The sequence below is a fragment of the Talaromyces stipitatus genome, genomic scaffold (genome assembly GCF_000003125.1).
Source record: "Talaromyces stipitatus ATCC 10500 scf_1105507295555 genomic scaffold, whole genome shotgun sequence".
Lineage (NCBI taxonomy): Eukaryota > Fungi > Ascomycota > Eurotiomycetes > Eurotiales > Trichocomaceae > Talaromyces > Talaromyces stipitatus.
The window spans coordinates 3,256,974-3,269,869 of record NW_002990116.1 but is presented as its reverse complement, the minus strand read 5'-3'; the positions used below and the strand labels follow the sequence as shown (position 1 = coordinate 3,269,869).

At 47.4% G+C, this 12,896-nt stretch overlaps 5 protein-coding genes across 5 annotated transcripts; 3 read left to right on the top strand and 2 right to left on the bottom strand.

Moving 5' to 3' along the window:
* Positions 1 to 290: 290 nt before the first annotated feature.
* Positions 291 to 2,133, bottom strand: TSTA_123000 (uncharacterized protein). Its single transcript, XM_002482518.1, has 2 exons — positions 1,726 to 2,133; positions 291 to 1,661 (listed from the first exon to the last, which is right to left on the bottom strand). The coding sequence occupies exons 1-2, from the start codon at positions 2,119 to 2,121 to the stop codon at positions 309 to 311; spliced, it is 1,749 nt and encodes a 582-aa protein (XP_002482563.1). The 5' UTR covers positions 2,122 to 2,133; the 3' UTR covers positions 291 to 308.
* Positions 2,134 to 2,302: 169 nt separating this feature from the next.
* Positions 2,303 to 5,049, top strand: TSTA_122990 (uncharacterized protein; the record flags this gene model as incomplete). Its single annotated transcript, XM_002482517.1, has 2 exons — positions 2,303 to 4,961; positions 5,015 to 5,049. 2 exons carry the CDS (start codon positions 2,303 to 2,305, stop codon positions 5,047 to 5,049), a joined length of 2,694 nt encoding a protein of 897 aa, XP_002482562.1.
* Positions 5,050 to 5,886: 837 nt separating this feature from the next.
* On the top strand, positions 5,887 to 7,161 carry TSTA_122980 (uncharacterized protein; the record flags this gene model as incomplete). The annotated part of the gene is made up of 2 exons (XM_002482516.1): positions 5,887 to 6,590; positions 6,723 to 7,161. 2 exons carry the CDS (start codon positions 5,887 to 5,889, stop codon positions 7,159 to 7,161), a joined length of 1,143 nt encoding a protein of 380 aa, XP_002482561.1.
* A 126-nt stretch (positions 7,162 to 7,287) lies between these two features.
* Positions 7,288 to 8,374, top strand: TSTA_122970 (HET domain protein; the record flags this gene model as incomplete). The annotated part of the gene is made up of 2 exons (XM_002482515.1): positions 7,288 to 8,092; positions 8,118 to 8,374. 2 exons carry the CDS (start codon positions 7,288 to 7,290, stop codon positions 8,372 to 8,374), a joined length of 1,062 nt encoding a protein of 353 aa, XP_002482560.1.
* Positions 8,375 to 8,921: 547 nt separating this feature from the next.
* On the bottom strand, positions 8,922 to 10,368 carry TSTA_122960 (uncharacterized protein; the record flags this gene model as incomplete). The annotated part of the gene is made up of 3 exons (XM_002482514.1): positions 8,922 to 9,703; positions 9,755 to 10,027; positions 10,089 to 10,368. 3 exons carry the CDS (start codon positions 10,366 to 10,368, stop codon positions 8,922 to 8,924), a joined length of 1,335 nt encoding a protein of 444 aa, XP_002482559.1.
* Positions 10,369 to 12,896: the final 2,528 nt, after the last annotated feature.

Genomic DNA, 12,896 nt, shown 5'->3' with positions numbered 1-12,896 from the left:
ACTGGGTAGCCCATTCGAGTAGACTAGTGGCGAGGGTACTCCAGGGTCATCTCATTCCCTGGTAAAATACGCTCTGCAGTTGTCTAAGAATGGCTAACTATATCCTAGCTGTATATGGTGGTTATATAGAGAATTTAGAGACCAGTTGAACGCAACACTAGTACCTCTGTCATACATACTTCGAATTACAGGTTAAACGAGGTCTTTTGACCACGACTTTGCATACCTATCCCAAATGTACGGCCGCAATCCTCAACCCCTCCTCATCCCCCTTTTCACAACCGAGGAAACCGATGATAGAGGATTTACTATTTCATATGAGAGATACCCTCAAAATAATCAAGGTCTTTGAGCAAAGGAGAAACAACGGTGTCAAAAACACATTCATCAAATTGTGGATCTTCAAACCGTTCCCCCTTGCTGCGAGACCAATAAAGGCATTCTTTGACAACATCCCCGTAGCTTGATCCACTTTCACAATAGACACTCCTCAGCACTCGTGTCGCAGTGTTGAAGTGCAACTGAGATTCACGAGAATCCTTGTCCTCCGGTCGATACAGGGCTGAAATGGTCTTTCCCAGAGACAACTCGATCAGGGCGACTGCCAGCGGAAGGAGGATCTCATTTTGGATTCGATGGCCCCCTGATGCCGTGTATTCTGACAAGATGCTGCTCTCCCAACGTGTGCGTGATGGACCTATGACATGCCAAACTAAGTATGGATGGTCAAACGTTGTATATCCACGATGCAGGTTCTGAGCGAATAGGACATCTTTGGTTCCCCACTGCTGTTTTAGCCAGCTTCCGTGAAGCTGCAGGACGCCACAGGCAAGAACAGCAGCTAGATACAGCCGATCTCGTCGGCTCAGTTCATCTGAGTCCTGTATAGACGCAGTCAAGGAGGAGGGAGAGCCAGCAAGGATTTCCTGTAAAGAGTGTAAGTTGATATCTTGCTCCATACTACGCAAGAGGCGTATATTATAACGCGCATCGCTAGATTGATTCAAGATGTATCCAATGAACTCCTGATGCACATGGGGATCTGTCATATCAACACTACTAAGGGTAGAACATAAATCACCAATAGGGCCCGGATTATTTAGTCCTTTGTACCTGGTTTCCACGCAAATGGTGGTGGAACTCGTTGCAACAAATTGAACTTTGCGTTTTCCCTCTGAAATTGGTGTTGATCTTTCCTTGAGGTGAGTGGGAACAGTTTGCTCGATTAGCTCGGGTTGTAATTCGATCTCATACCATTGATTGTGAGTATGCGGCCTCTGGGCCTCCTTATTAGCTGATGAGAGCATTATTAGGAAACGTGTTTTCTTTTCCGGATGTTCGGTATTTCTTGAGCTATGGATGGTATTTAAGTCGAGCCGGAAGCAAACCGTATGATCGTTCCTGCATGGACATTTCCAACCTTGACCCCGAACCAAGATGTCGTATAAAACCCGAGCATGACGCCGGCTGTCTCGATGACCTTTCAAGCCCCTTTCCCACCGGCCTCGGCCTTTTCTGGCTTGATCGAGTTGATATGACTGATCGCTAAGGGTTTTTAGGATCTGATTAACTTTGTCGATTTTATTCAGTATATCCTCGTAGATGGCTTTGGATAGTATCTTGCGGAATCTTATGCTGCCTAATGAATTGATTGACGCAGCCTTGAAATACAACAAGACTCAATTAGCCCCCTGGGAGGGCGGTTTGGTGGAATGAATTACTTGCCTTTGAATAGTCAAGGGTATGGCGGCCGAGCTTATTGGAAACCTCCTCTAGAAGACTACAGAGAGCCGTTACTGTCCCTGTGAAGGCGTTATAATCGCGACCCAGCTTCTCGGCCAATCCTTTCCGGAATTGCGCATCCTTCCACCCAGGGCCATTCGGGTTGCTAATCAGCCCTGATCGCTCATCGTGGTCGTCGACAACATCCTGCAGGAAGATCTCGAGGGTGTTAAGAAAGATGGCGTACTGGGCGCTTAACGTGCTTGAATAGCCCTCCAGCTCCCACCGATATCGTCGCAGACCTTTGATAGTCTCCAAACCGCGGGCGTAAGTATCCAACTGGTTGACCACCAAAGGCAGGACGGCCAGAACAATACCTGCAACCTCCGCTCCAGACATCACAGGTGCGTTGCAATATTGCGGGATGTGTTTGGGGGAGGATGTGGATGTTAGATCCAAGGCGAATTGCACGAACCCCGCATTCAGCTTGAGCCTTACGTTTGGCGCTCTCATCCGGATCCAATCGCTGGTCGCTTGTCCATGAACCCAGCATTTGCGATTACTCAAAACGTGACAAAGGATGGACACTATTTCCAAAGTGCTAAACCAATGCCTGAAAGACTTTACAGCACTAACAACATCAGACGACCTCACCCGGTATGAAACCGAAGTGCCACATCGTCGCTGGCTCGATGAACTGGGCCGACTCCGGGTTTGGTCGGGAAACATTGGAGCACATCAAGTCGGCCAGTCGTCACTGGACTATCGCCTTCGAGACGCTTCGCATCTCAAGAGCGAAGCTATCAAGCTCTTAAGTCGGATGTTGCGGGTCCTGCAGGACGTGAAGGAGGTAGCCAACGAAGGAAGGGACGAGAATGTCGATATTGAACTCGAAGATGAGGATGACAACATGGATGATATGACAGAGATACAACAGCTTTACCAGAGTCTGGTTGATATTATCAATCTCCTATTCCAGATCTCCATGGCTATTCGCAAGCCCGCCGACCACGATCGCCTCCTAAACATGAAAACTAAGAACGAATCATACTTCGAACCATGGGCCCAGCAACACATCTCACACAAATACCCGGAGGCAGGAAATGGCGTGGTTAGCCGACTGAGTGCTGCCATGGCGAGACAGAAGGCCATCTTGAAATATCGCGAACGGCACAGAGCAAAGCTTGGAAAGGGACTATTTGAGTACATTGGAACAGACTCGACGAAGCTCTCGGAGACAGAAGCAACGGAAATGGCCACTGGTAATGATCAACTACATTTCCTTGAAACGGCCTCCAACTCGGGCCTCTCTCAAACGTCCTACGCAACAAGCTTGATTACAACACAGGATGCAATCTCAATTCCCAATCCGCCCAGGAAGTCTAGGGATAAAAAGCCATTTGAGTGCCCTTATTGCTTTCATGTAATTAGCATCAAACATAAGAAGGACTGGGCTCGCCATGTTTTCCGGGATCTGATGCCGTATGCCTGTCTATCAAGGGATTGTCCTACTCCATCAAAGCTCTACGAGAGTCGGCACCAGTGGTCTCATCACATGCGTGAGATACACCCGGAGGTGGCCGCAGCTCAGAATGGTTTCACCTGCCCGTTATGTCAAATCAATGTTCAACCACCGGCTTCTTTTGAGAAGCATGTTGGCCGACATCTGGAGGAACTGGCACTATTTGTCTTGCCTCGAACGGATCTAAGTGAGGAGGACAACTCGGAAGTGTCATCACCGGCCACATCTATCATTGCAGTGGGGAACGATAGTGATGAAATTATTGGCTCGGAGGGGATTAAATCCGATGTTGGGCCCCATAGTAGTCATGGTGTTGCTAGTGGTGACGACTCGCAACACATACGAAGTCTGGAGAGTGAACAATTCGGTCCTAACGTTGATGAGAGCCTTTTGAACGACAAGTGGGAGGAGCAGTGTCCGGAACAACTTGGGCAACTCAAAAAGGTAGAGGGAGAAAAGTGCCTGGCAAAGGATGAACGAAATGCAGAGTACCCAGAGGAGATACTGGAGATCGAGCGACTTCAGAAGATGGCCAGGCCACCCCAAGATGTAACAAAAAATGAGGAGCTACCTGAGCTGCTCAGAAGGGGTAACTACGACAAGCCGATAAAATCCGCACTCGAGGCACGGGAGCTGAGAGAGAACGCAATCGAGATGAAGGGAAAGGCGATCGAGGAGTGCGAGGAACAAAACAAAGAATTCAATGACCCGTCAAAGGCAGAGCACGGCTCGAAAGAATATGAGGTCGTGACGGTCACACAACCAAAAAATCCCAATGTCCACGTACAGCACGGCAAGGATTCAAGATCGCAGGAGAGTCTGGAGAGGACAGCTACTATCTGGCAGGACGCTATTGATTCAGTTGACGACTCATCCGTTGTAAATGCACTAGAGCAAAATATACGGGGCCACAATTTTACCTTGAGTGTTGGGCATCAGAACCAGGAACCTGCACGAATTGCAGATGAGTTCGAGGTGGAAAGCTCCCACGGAATTCGTACAGGAGGCGTGGATGACACCACTGCATATCGCTATACAAATGCCTCGGAGATATTCGAACAGGAGTTAGGTGCCCGGGTTCGGGCCCGTCTACTCTATGGGCAAGGCGTAGCAAAAGGTCAACCTATGCTTTCTCGTCGACTCAGCGAGTCTGGCATCTTTTCCAAGAAGCAAGAGATATTATTCCAAGAACTGGTACCTGAGAACCCCGGACAGGCGGCACAATCCAAGAGGCGAGCAGGCCGTGCTCCTGTGTATGATGCCAACGTGTCAGATCAGGGCGAAGTAGCCTACTACAGCTCTGATTCATCACTGGAGAATCATGGTGGCGGTCCTCGTAGACCTACCTATCCTTCATATAATCGCCTCACAGCCCCCCAAAAAGAGCCTACAAGCTCAGATAAACAGGAGGGGATCGAAGCTAGACCTTCAACAGATACTTCTACCTCGCCTAGAGGAATACTAGAACCTCCCCAGGCGAAATTTCCCGAAGAGCCTAATCCTGTGCACGAGGGTGTGACTCCACTAAAAGATGCGCTCGAGAAGGGAGTTCCTGCCAGAGCACGATGGACCAAGATTGACCGCCGACTTGTCAACCCTGCTGCATTAGAGGCAGGTCTCGAGCGTTTCGAGGAGCGTCCCGAATACGTCATTGTTCTGCGAGTCTTAACCAAGGAAGAGATTCAAGCGTACGCGTTAAAAACGCAGGAGATCAGAGGTACGTGTGCTATTTCTAAAATATCACGTGCTCAAAAGCTCACCTAGACATAGATGCCCGGTATCGACGACGCAGACGCGGCGAATAATGCGTTGATCTGTTGTCATGATGCCTTCTCTTCCAATTCTCGCTGATATGTGAAGTGGATCTTTGACTGGAGGGCCAATGACTTTCCCCCCTTCATGTCGTTATAGAGTACTTCACCACAAAATAGATCCCTGAATTCCGTTTCTTATGCTCTGATGTAGTAATACTCCAGCTGCTTGTACGTCAGCGAAATAACCTTCATTACTGGCCGGGGCTACTTATATATACGCTTCAACCGGCTAAGTCGCTATGGACTGTTGCAGTTGGTTTTCGGTTGGGAAGACATCCCAGATTTCGGGCATAAGTAAATCGAGAAGGAAACCAAACGTAAATGCTGTCCGGGAGAGGGACCTGAGCGCATACAGTTCCGAACTTCCGACTGGGTGTTGGAGAACAAATATCAATAGAAGTGGCACAAGACGGTAGGAGTTAGGTAAATATTTGGGTCCAGATTCCTCGTACCTGGAGAATTTTGAAATCGGCGATATGTTGGATATAACGCATCTAGGTTGGTGTTCTTGTTGCTGGTGGTTTAGTGCAGCTCACCATGATTCAGCCGCACTATACTTATTACTTTTGAGCCAATGATGATTATTACCCTCATAGTAGGAATGGGTAGCAAACTAACTTCTAAGTACGTACTAGCTATATGATCAATACGAGGCCTAGCTTGGGCATTTAATATGTATTCTTAAGAGTCCCACCTCGAATTTCACAATTAACCACAGTGCGAACCCCTCTTGCTTTGCATGTTTTATATTGACGCTTCATCAGACTCAAACACTGCCAAGAAACATCAAGGACAAGCAATAGGCAGGATCCCCAGAAAGACGGGGAAATGATATATCCGACTCTTCAAGACTTGAGTAGAGCTCAGGTCGCTGAGATTCTCGATCGGAATACTTACGACCCAACACAGAAGCCGGGATGGCTACTGCCGATCGAGATGCGTTTTCGGCTGTTTACCAACTCAGGCGATCCACTAAATATCGTCGTACTAGACAGCACAGATATTAAGGCGCGGCTCGATCAGTGGTGCAGGGATGCGATTGTATTCCTGGATCCTAAGAGCGAGAACCTGGGCTCTCACGTCGAGAAACTGGATGATTTGCTTTCCCCTCTGATAATATGTAGCTTCCTGGTTCATAAGCAGAAATGGAGCAGGGACGAAATTATTGATAGGGCGTGTGCCTTACTAGCTCGAATTCCCTCATATCCTCCTGAGATTCCATATGAATATACGGGCAAACGTGGCCAGTCTCATGCGGAAGGTCCGTGGCCAGAGGAGTACCTAGCTACTCCTTCATCTTCTTCTCCTACCACAACAGCTAGAACACTACAAAATGAATACAAATGGTCCAATCTCCGGGTTTTATCCAAGCCGAGTACCAATGTCGTGCGGATCGCTTTGTTCCTAGTGATGCAAAGGAGCGTTCCTGTCGGCTTTCTCAGCGCCTATCTAGACGCATTGGTCACACTTCTTGACACGGCAACGGAGTTTCTCCTTCAGAATTCAAAATCTACGGCTGATGCACGAGCTTGGTTTGTTCTGCAGGCATTTCTCTATACAACGTGACATCAGACTATACTGATTCAACTCTGGTTCGATGCCACCATCCAGGTGAAGACGGGCGCCTCCTTTTTTCGACATAGCTATCCTCTGGCAATGCCTAGGCGAGAGGCCCTCGAGAAAATGCGACCAAATTATATGTGCAAATGGGCTTTTGAGCTTCTTCGGACTGATCTCAGTTCGGTGACGCAGGATTTCAGAAGAATGTTCGAGATCTACAATGTCCACTTTGGTGACCGTGCGCCGCGGTGCAATGTTAACCCCACTGTTGCTGGTAAGGATAACAGTAGCAGTAGCGGCAAGCTGAGGGTCTGTGATGGGAGAGCGCCTGGAAACTGTCAGAGATTTGAGTCCGAAGGCGTTCAGGAGCAATCTGCTCATGACGTTGAGTGCCTTGGCTCTGCTTGCGGTCGCCCAACCTGGGACGAACAGTCGTATAAAAATATCAAAGGGGCCAGGGCAGTTTCTTTGGAAGAGACTGATGAGGAATACATTCGATACTGTCCGGTGTCTACGGAGACCATGGCCGTGTCTCATGTCTGAAGTCATGGTCAAGGGGGACGGCCTGAAACTGGCTTTAACTTCTGCCTACATCGCAGATATACCAGACTGGCACGGGCGTTAGGCTGCACTTCATATTGGATGGACAGTCCTTGTATTCCTACAGATATGGATCTTCGTTACGAGGCGATGGGCCAGATTAATAATAACTTCCTCAATAGCAAGGTAACCTTGCTAGTTGACCGCGACCTCATGGAGATCGATATTGACCGGCCCTCTCTGGAGGCGAAAGAGGCTATCGTGGCAACTCTCGTTGTTTGTGACTGGAATGTTCGTGCCTGGACGCTTTTGGAAGGTATGCGAGGTTGCTGGAACCTCCACATCCTGTGCAAAGACAACCATATCATATCTCTTGGGGATACCCTTAATGATGTGTTAGCATACAGCAATCTCACCCTTATTCCTCCATGCTTAGCCTTGCAGCACTACGTACCTACCGACGATCGCCCTGTCGAAGGTGAGATACCCCCTGCCAAGATAGAGCAAGCAACCTGCCTCTTGAATCACAGACACGCCACCAAGGACCGAGACGTGACCCTGATCTGGAGTCTGGTGTGCGGCTCAAAGCTCTGTAAAGCATCTGTGGACTTTTGGAAGTCCACAGTGGGAAACTTCCTATCAACCGGATTCCTCGTCTTCAGCAGTCCACGTCTGCAGGGCGAGTACGGATTCAGCTGGGCACCCTCACACCCGAATCTCCTGCCTCCCACGGCTGGTACCCCCAGTACAGAACAATATCCCGCCTACGATGGAGAAGATAGTGTAGCAGGTAGGGTTACCGAACAAGGCTTCAAAGCGCAATGGCTTGCCTGCCTTATCGGTCGTTCTCGAGCGCTTCCGACGTGGCTCCGCTTGAAGTTCTTCGAACAGGACGAGTCCGAGGTCCCCAGTTACATTTACATCTACAACAAGGGTGGAAACTCACGACTGGATATAAGAAGCCTATACAGTGATTGCACCGGTGTTTAAAAAGTATCTCTGGGTCTCTCTTTTACTGCCTGCTGTCAGAGATCGAGGAGCTAGTGGAGCAGCTTCTCCTCCTAGACCGTTCCAATACCAGGGTGAGGCCAAGGGACCATTGCTGGTAATTGCTGGCTCGAATGATGGCAATGAGTGGGAGTGGCAGTTTGTGCATGAGTGGGATACAAGTTTTCAGCTGCCTGAGTTTGTGCTGAAGGATTTGTTGTTTGTTTAAATACGGTATAGGGTTTACTGCCGTGAGAGTGTGTCGATCCATGGATTCCGTACTGTGCCAACAGAAGTCAGATTATCAGTAGTACCTACATATACACTCCAAGGCATTATCACCCAGGTAGCTCTTGGAGCGTCCATCTCCGTGCAAGTAAGGACTCTTGAAGAATATTGGGCCCGTAGCAGCAATCAAGCTGGGTATGGTGTAATTTGCTTAGGGCAAAGATAAATATCAAACTATAACTACCTCTTTATGGCCCCTGGATCCAACAAGCTCATCTCTTTATCGACCGATTCGATCGAAAGTCTGGTGTCGTAACGCTTAACATTCTTATATCAATGATTATGATTTCATGGAGAGTAACAGCCTATATAATCCGAATTCTTGCTGCGTCTATCATACAAATGGACAACAAAAATACATAGATTATGTATTCAAAAGCCAATATACCCAAAACACGGAACGCTGCTATAGATTGAAAATATCAAAGGATTTGAACAAGATGCTATGAATTCCCAAAACTCCCATCATCCAAATCATACATATCCCGTTACCTAGAATTGTTCGCATTCGGATAGCTGGCCAACGGGGTATTTGACTCATACGACCGATATTCATAGCGATTCGAGAATGGATCCGCCAGATTTTCGTAGCTTCCCTCGCTATTCACCGATCTTTTGGATGGCCCGAAAGCAGGAAGAAATGATAGCGACTCCGAGAAATGTCTTTTCCACATCGACAGAGCAAGGACGACAACCACGATGACACCTGCAATCACCACGTATGCGATGATAACGCCAGTCTTGACAGATGACCAGGATAACCCGATTGCTCCGACAACAATAGCCAATACCAGGATGATCCGGCCCATATGCAAATGTACGGCGCCATATTTGGTCGGTGTCTGATGCTTTTTGTATTGCCAATGGTGCCAGAATCCCAGGAACCATTGCACAAGTACTGCCACGACGCATATTATACCCAGAACCTGATGGGCGGAGTTGTAGCTGCTGGATCGGTTATACATTGTGCTCAACCAGAGACCGATAACGCCGCCGATGCCGGCAAGGATGGTAGCGACGCTTTGATTGACCCAATGCCACCGGACGCTCGCGGGGATTATGCGTAGGAGTATGGCTCCTCCGGGCATAAGGATTATGAATGCGACAGAGAGAGCAACTGCGTGTATAATGACTGGCCAATTGCTGTCATGTGTCTGGTCGCCATCGGCCGATGCTCCACTACTTGTTGTGACGGATGAAAATGTTGTTGATAGAAGAGTGGTGCCGTCGGTTCCTCCGGTTGCTTTGGTCATGTTCATCACGAAGTTGCCTGATCTTACTTAGTAACTAGGAACCACGAGAAAATCCCACGTTCACATACCATAAACAGAGTGGCGTTCGATTCCAGCTGAGAGTGAATCACTCTGTAGCTTTTTGAGACTTCCGGAGCTAGGTCCCAGACCGTAGATGAAAGATTGACTCGTACTCTTCAGATTCAAGGAACCCTTGTTCCACTTCGTACAGTTAGTGCAGCGAGCATTAACAGAAATGGTTCCATTAAATACTCCAGTGCCGGACAGAGTTTCAACATTGATGCTAGATGAGTAACTTGGTTCCGTTTCATCGGTGCTGATTCGCGGACTGAGTGTAACGCCTAAAGAACAGTAGTCAGCCTCGTTTCTCATGGGAAAGTGTACCTGGAAGAATCAACACACCATTTCCAGTCGAGTTCAAGTATGCAATAAACATAAGCGAATCCTTCATTTTTGATCCTGTTCCAACCGCAACCCAGGAGTATGCAGCTGGACCCGAGAGGTGAAAGTAGATATCTCCCGAGTTTGAGGGAACATTGAGGGCAAACACATAGTTTCCGGACCCTGAGCCGGGAGACGTGACAAACACTGAAATAGGGTCATTCTGAATGCCGTTATCAGTTTGACCAAGGACAAACCTCGACAGAGCCAGGCACAGTATCCATAAGAGATTGACGAACATGGTGATGTTATTTACCAATACGTATTGACAAAATGACTTAGGGTTTGAGTTTCGTGGGATTAAGATTCTTTAAAATAGAATCCATTAGTTTACTCTAAAAGATCCTTTATTCCTTTAAAAGGCCAATGTCACGCCCTAATGCTAAGTGGTCGGCGTCCAGTGCGCCATGGAAAGCTTAATATCCCGAACCACGTCTGAAAGCCTTCCCAAGTGTCTTTAATACTGGGTCTGATCGCAAGCACAGCCTGATAACAGATCCCGTCTTAATGGATGAATCTCAACCATCGGTGTACCACATGGCGAATAACATCGCTTCGAGTTTTGTGGAAAAAGTTCTGCCTGGGAAAGCTGACAACTGCATTGGTAATTACGAAATGCTCATTGGTCGCCGTTGAAAACTGCCCCACATTCATACTCCTGGCCAAGCAAAGCCCTAATATGCCCAAGCCCCTGCGGGTAAAGTCGAAAGGGTTTCATATCCAAACCCCGAAGGGTGGCTGCACTGGTGCCGAATAGGATGCCACTGTATTAGTTATCGAAGCTTTTTGAATGGATCATCGAGTTTCCTAGTCTAGACAAAGTGAACGGAGAAGCTAGATCATGATCGACGCAGCCGGTTAATCTGAACTTGTACCATATGAAAGCTCCAACAAGGCTGCACTACGTCCTACGTATGCACTGTTTCGTTGGCAAAGATCGGTCTGCGTGGCTTACAAAAATCCATGGTTCGCTAATCAGAGTTTCGATTGGGTGGACAACACGAGTCATTGGTGGCCACCACAGCTGCCACACAACTCACCCAATCCCATCCGTCCGAGTGCATACCTGATAGATTCTACTGATAGCCATCTAGGCAGCTGCATTCTCGGTAGATGAGACGGACAAACCTCGAACACAGATACCGTTTGATGCACGTGTTCTAAAGCTTAATGCAATCATCAATCTACTGATGTTGCAAAACAGTCGTAGAGACAGAGGCAATTGCGTGATTTGAAAGTCTTTTTGCACTTCCCAGTGCAGATTGATGCAAGTATCTCTCACATGTGCAAGGACTCTTTAGTAAATATGTTAAGGTCAGTCTTTACTTGCCATGAGATCAATTCTAGGTTCTATCCGAGGACAAGTTCATGGGCTCATTAATAGTCCTCTAAGATAAAGGAGTTGGTGAATATTGTAGTCGAATTTCACACTGTTGAATCATCAATGTAATTCTTCTATTACCTAAGCATCACCAGGGAACATTCAGCGACAGGGAATGCATACAATTAGCTACTCTGAGTAAAAGGTTTTTACGGATGTAAGCGCACTCTTCTCGTGGCCGCAACCGCAGGCAAACTCTTCTGCCAGAAGTTCTAGTGTTGATGCCGAGAATACGGCCTTGATATAGTTCTCCTTGCGTCTCCGGACTGTAGTTGCATGGATTATATGACCATAGAGCCATTGGCCTGCACACAGAATCCACGTCATCGTGCCTTGGACGAAGTCACTGGAATGTCTGTCGTTGATATGCTCTCTTTAGGGCAGACCTGCACATTTCAATATTAGATAATTGATATTGTTATTTAATGATCCACGGGCTGCAAGGCAAGCACACAATGCGCACATGTTGATCCTTTCCCCTTCTTCTTCATAGTAAATAGATATAACAATTCTTTGAAGAAGTCCACCACCACTTCTAGGTACTTTGCAAGTAGGATGCATAAAACAAATGCAGTCAAAAGTGCCAAGAGTCAATATATGAAGTAGTATTTAAACATTCAAGCTAGGGTTATAGTTTGCATGTACCTTAGGATAGTAGAGTTTTCGCAGTTGCAGTTCAAAATAAAACCTAATATACCCAGATTCTTGAGATGAAGGTCCAACGAACTGAAATATCCCGCGAGCACCATATATGTGCATTCTGGATCGATTCATACCTAGGTAGACTAGGGTTTGACAGTTTGAATAAAGGCCGACTCCTGTCATAGAGCTCGTCAGATGAGAATGAAAATCGGACTTTTTGGTCCAAACATACCTGGGCTGCACAATATTGTTGGCGCATAGTTGATGACCTGGATATCCACGGCTATTCTACCTGCGCCCTAGTAGTTAGCTGTCATACGAAAGGTCTGCTCGGCGTTTAACAGTGTCCTAGCTATCGACTTTCTTGGATCGAAAGAAACACCGCATACTCCTTATTTGATGTATTCCACGTTATCTAAATTCCAGCGAGAAAAAAGATACCCGGGGACCTAGGTAGGGTGTAATGATTTGGTATATTTTATAGTCCGGACAGTAAGTCTGTCGTAACTAGAATGAAGATTGGAACAGATATAATCACCTTGGGCAATTATGTGAGCGACATACAGAGAGCAATACCACTTACTACCTGGTCCACAAATCGGGAATTCTTAAGGAGGTTGCCGAACACCATCATCGGACGAAAGTATCGTATTAAACGGCGGTGGATTACCTGACGAGATACTTGGGAAATTCATAGATTCCTGATGATCTCTACCTCGGCAATATCTTCCTCTCAGAGAAACTAA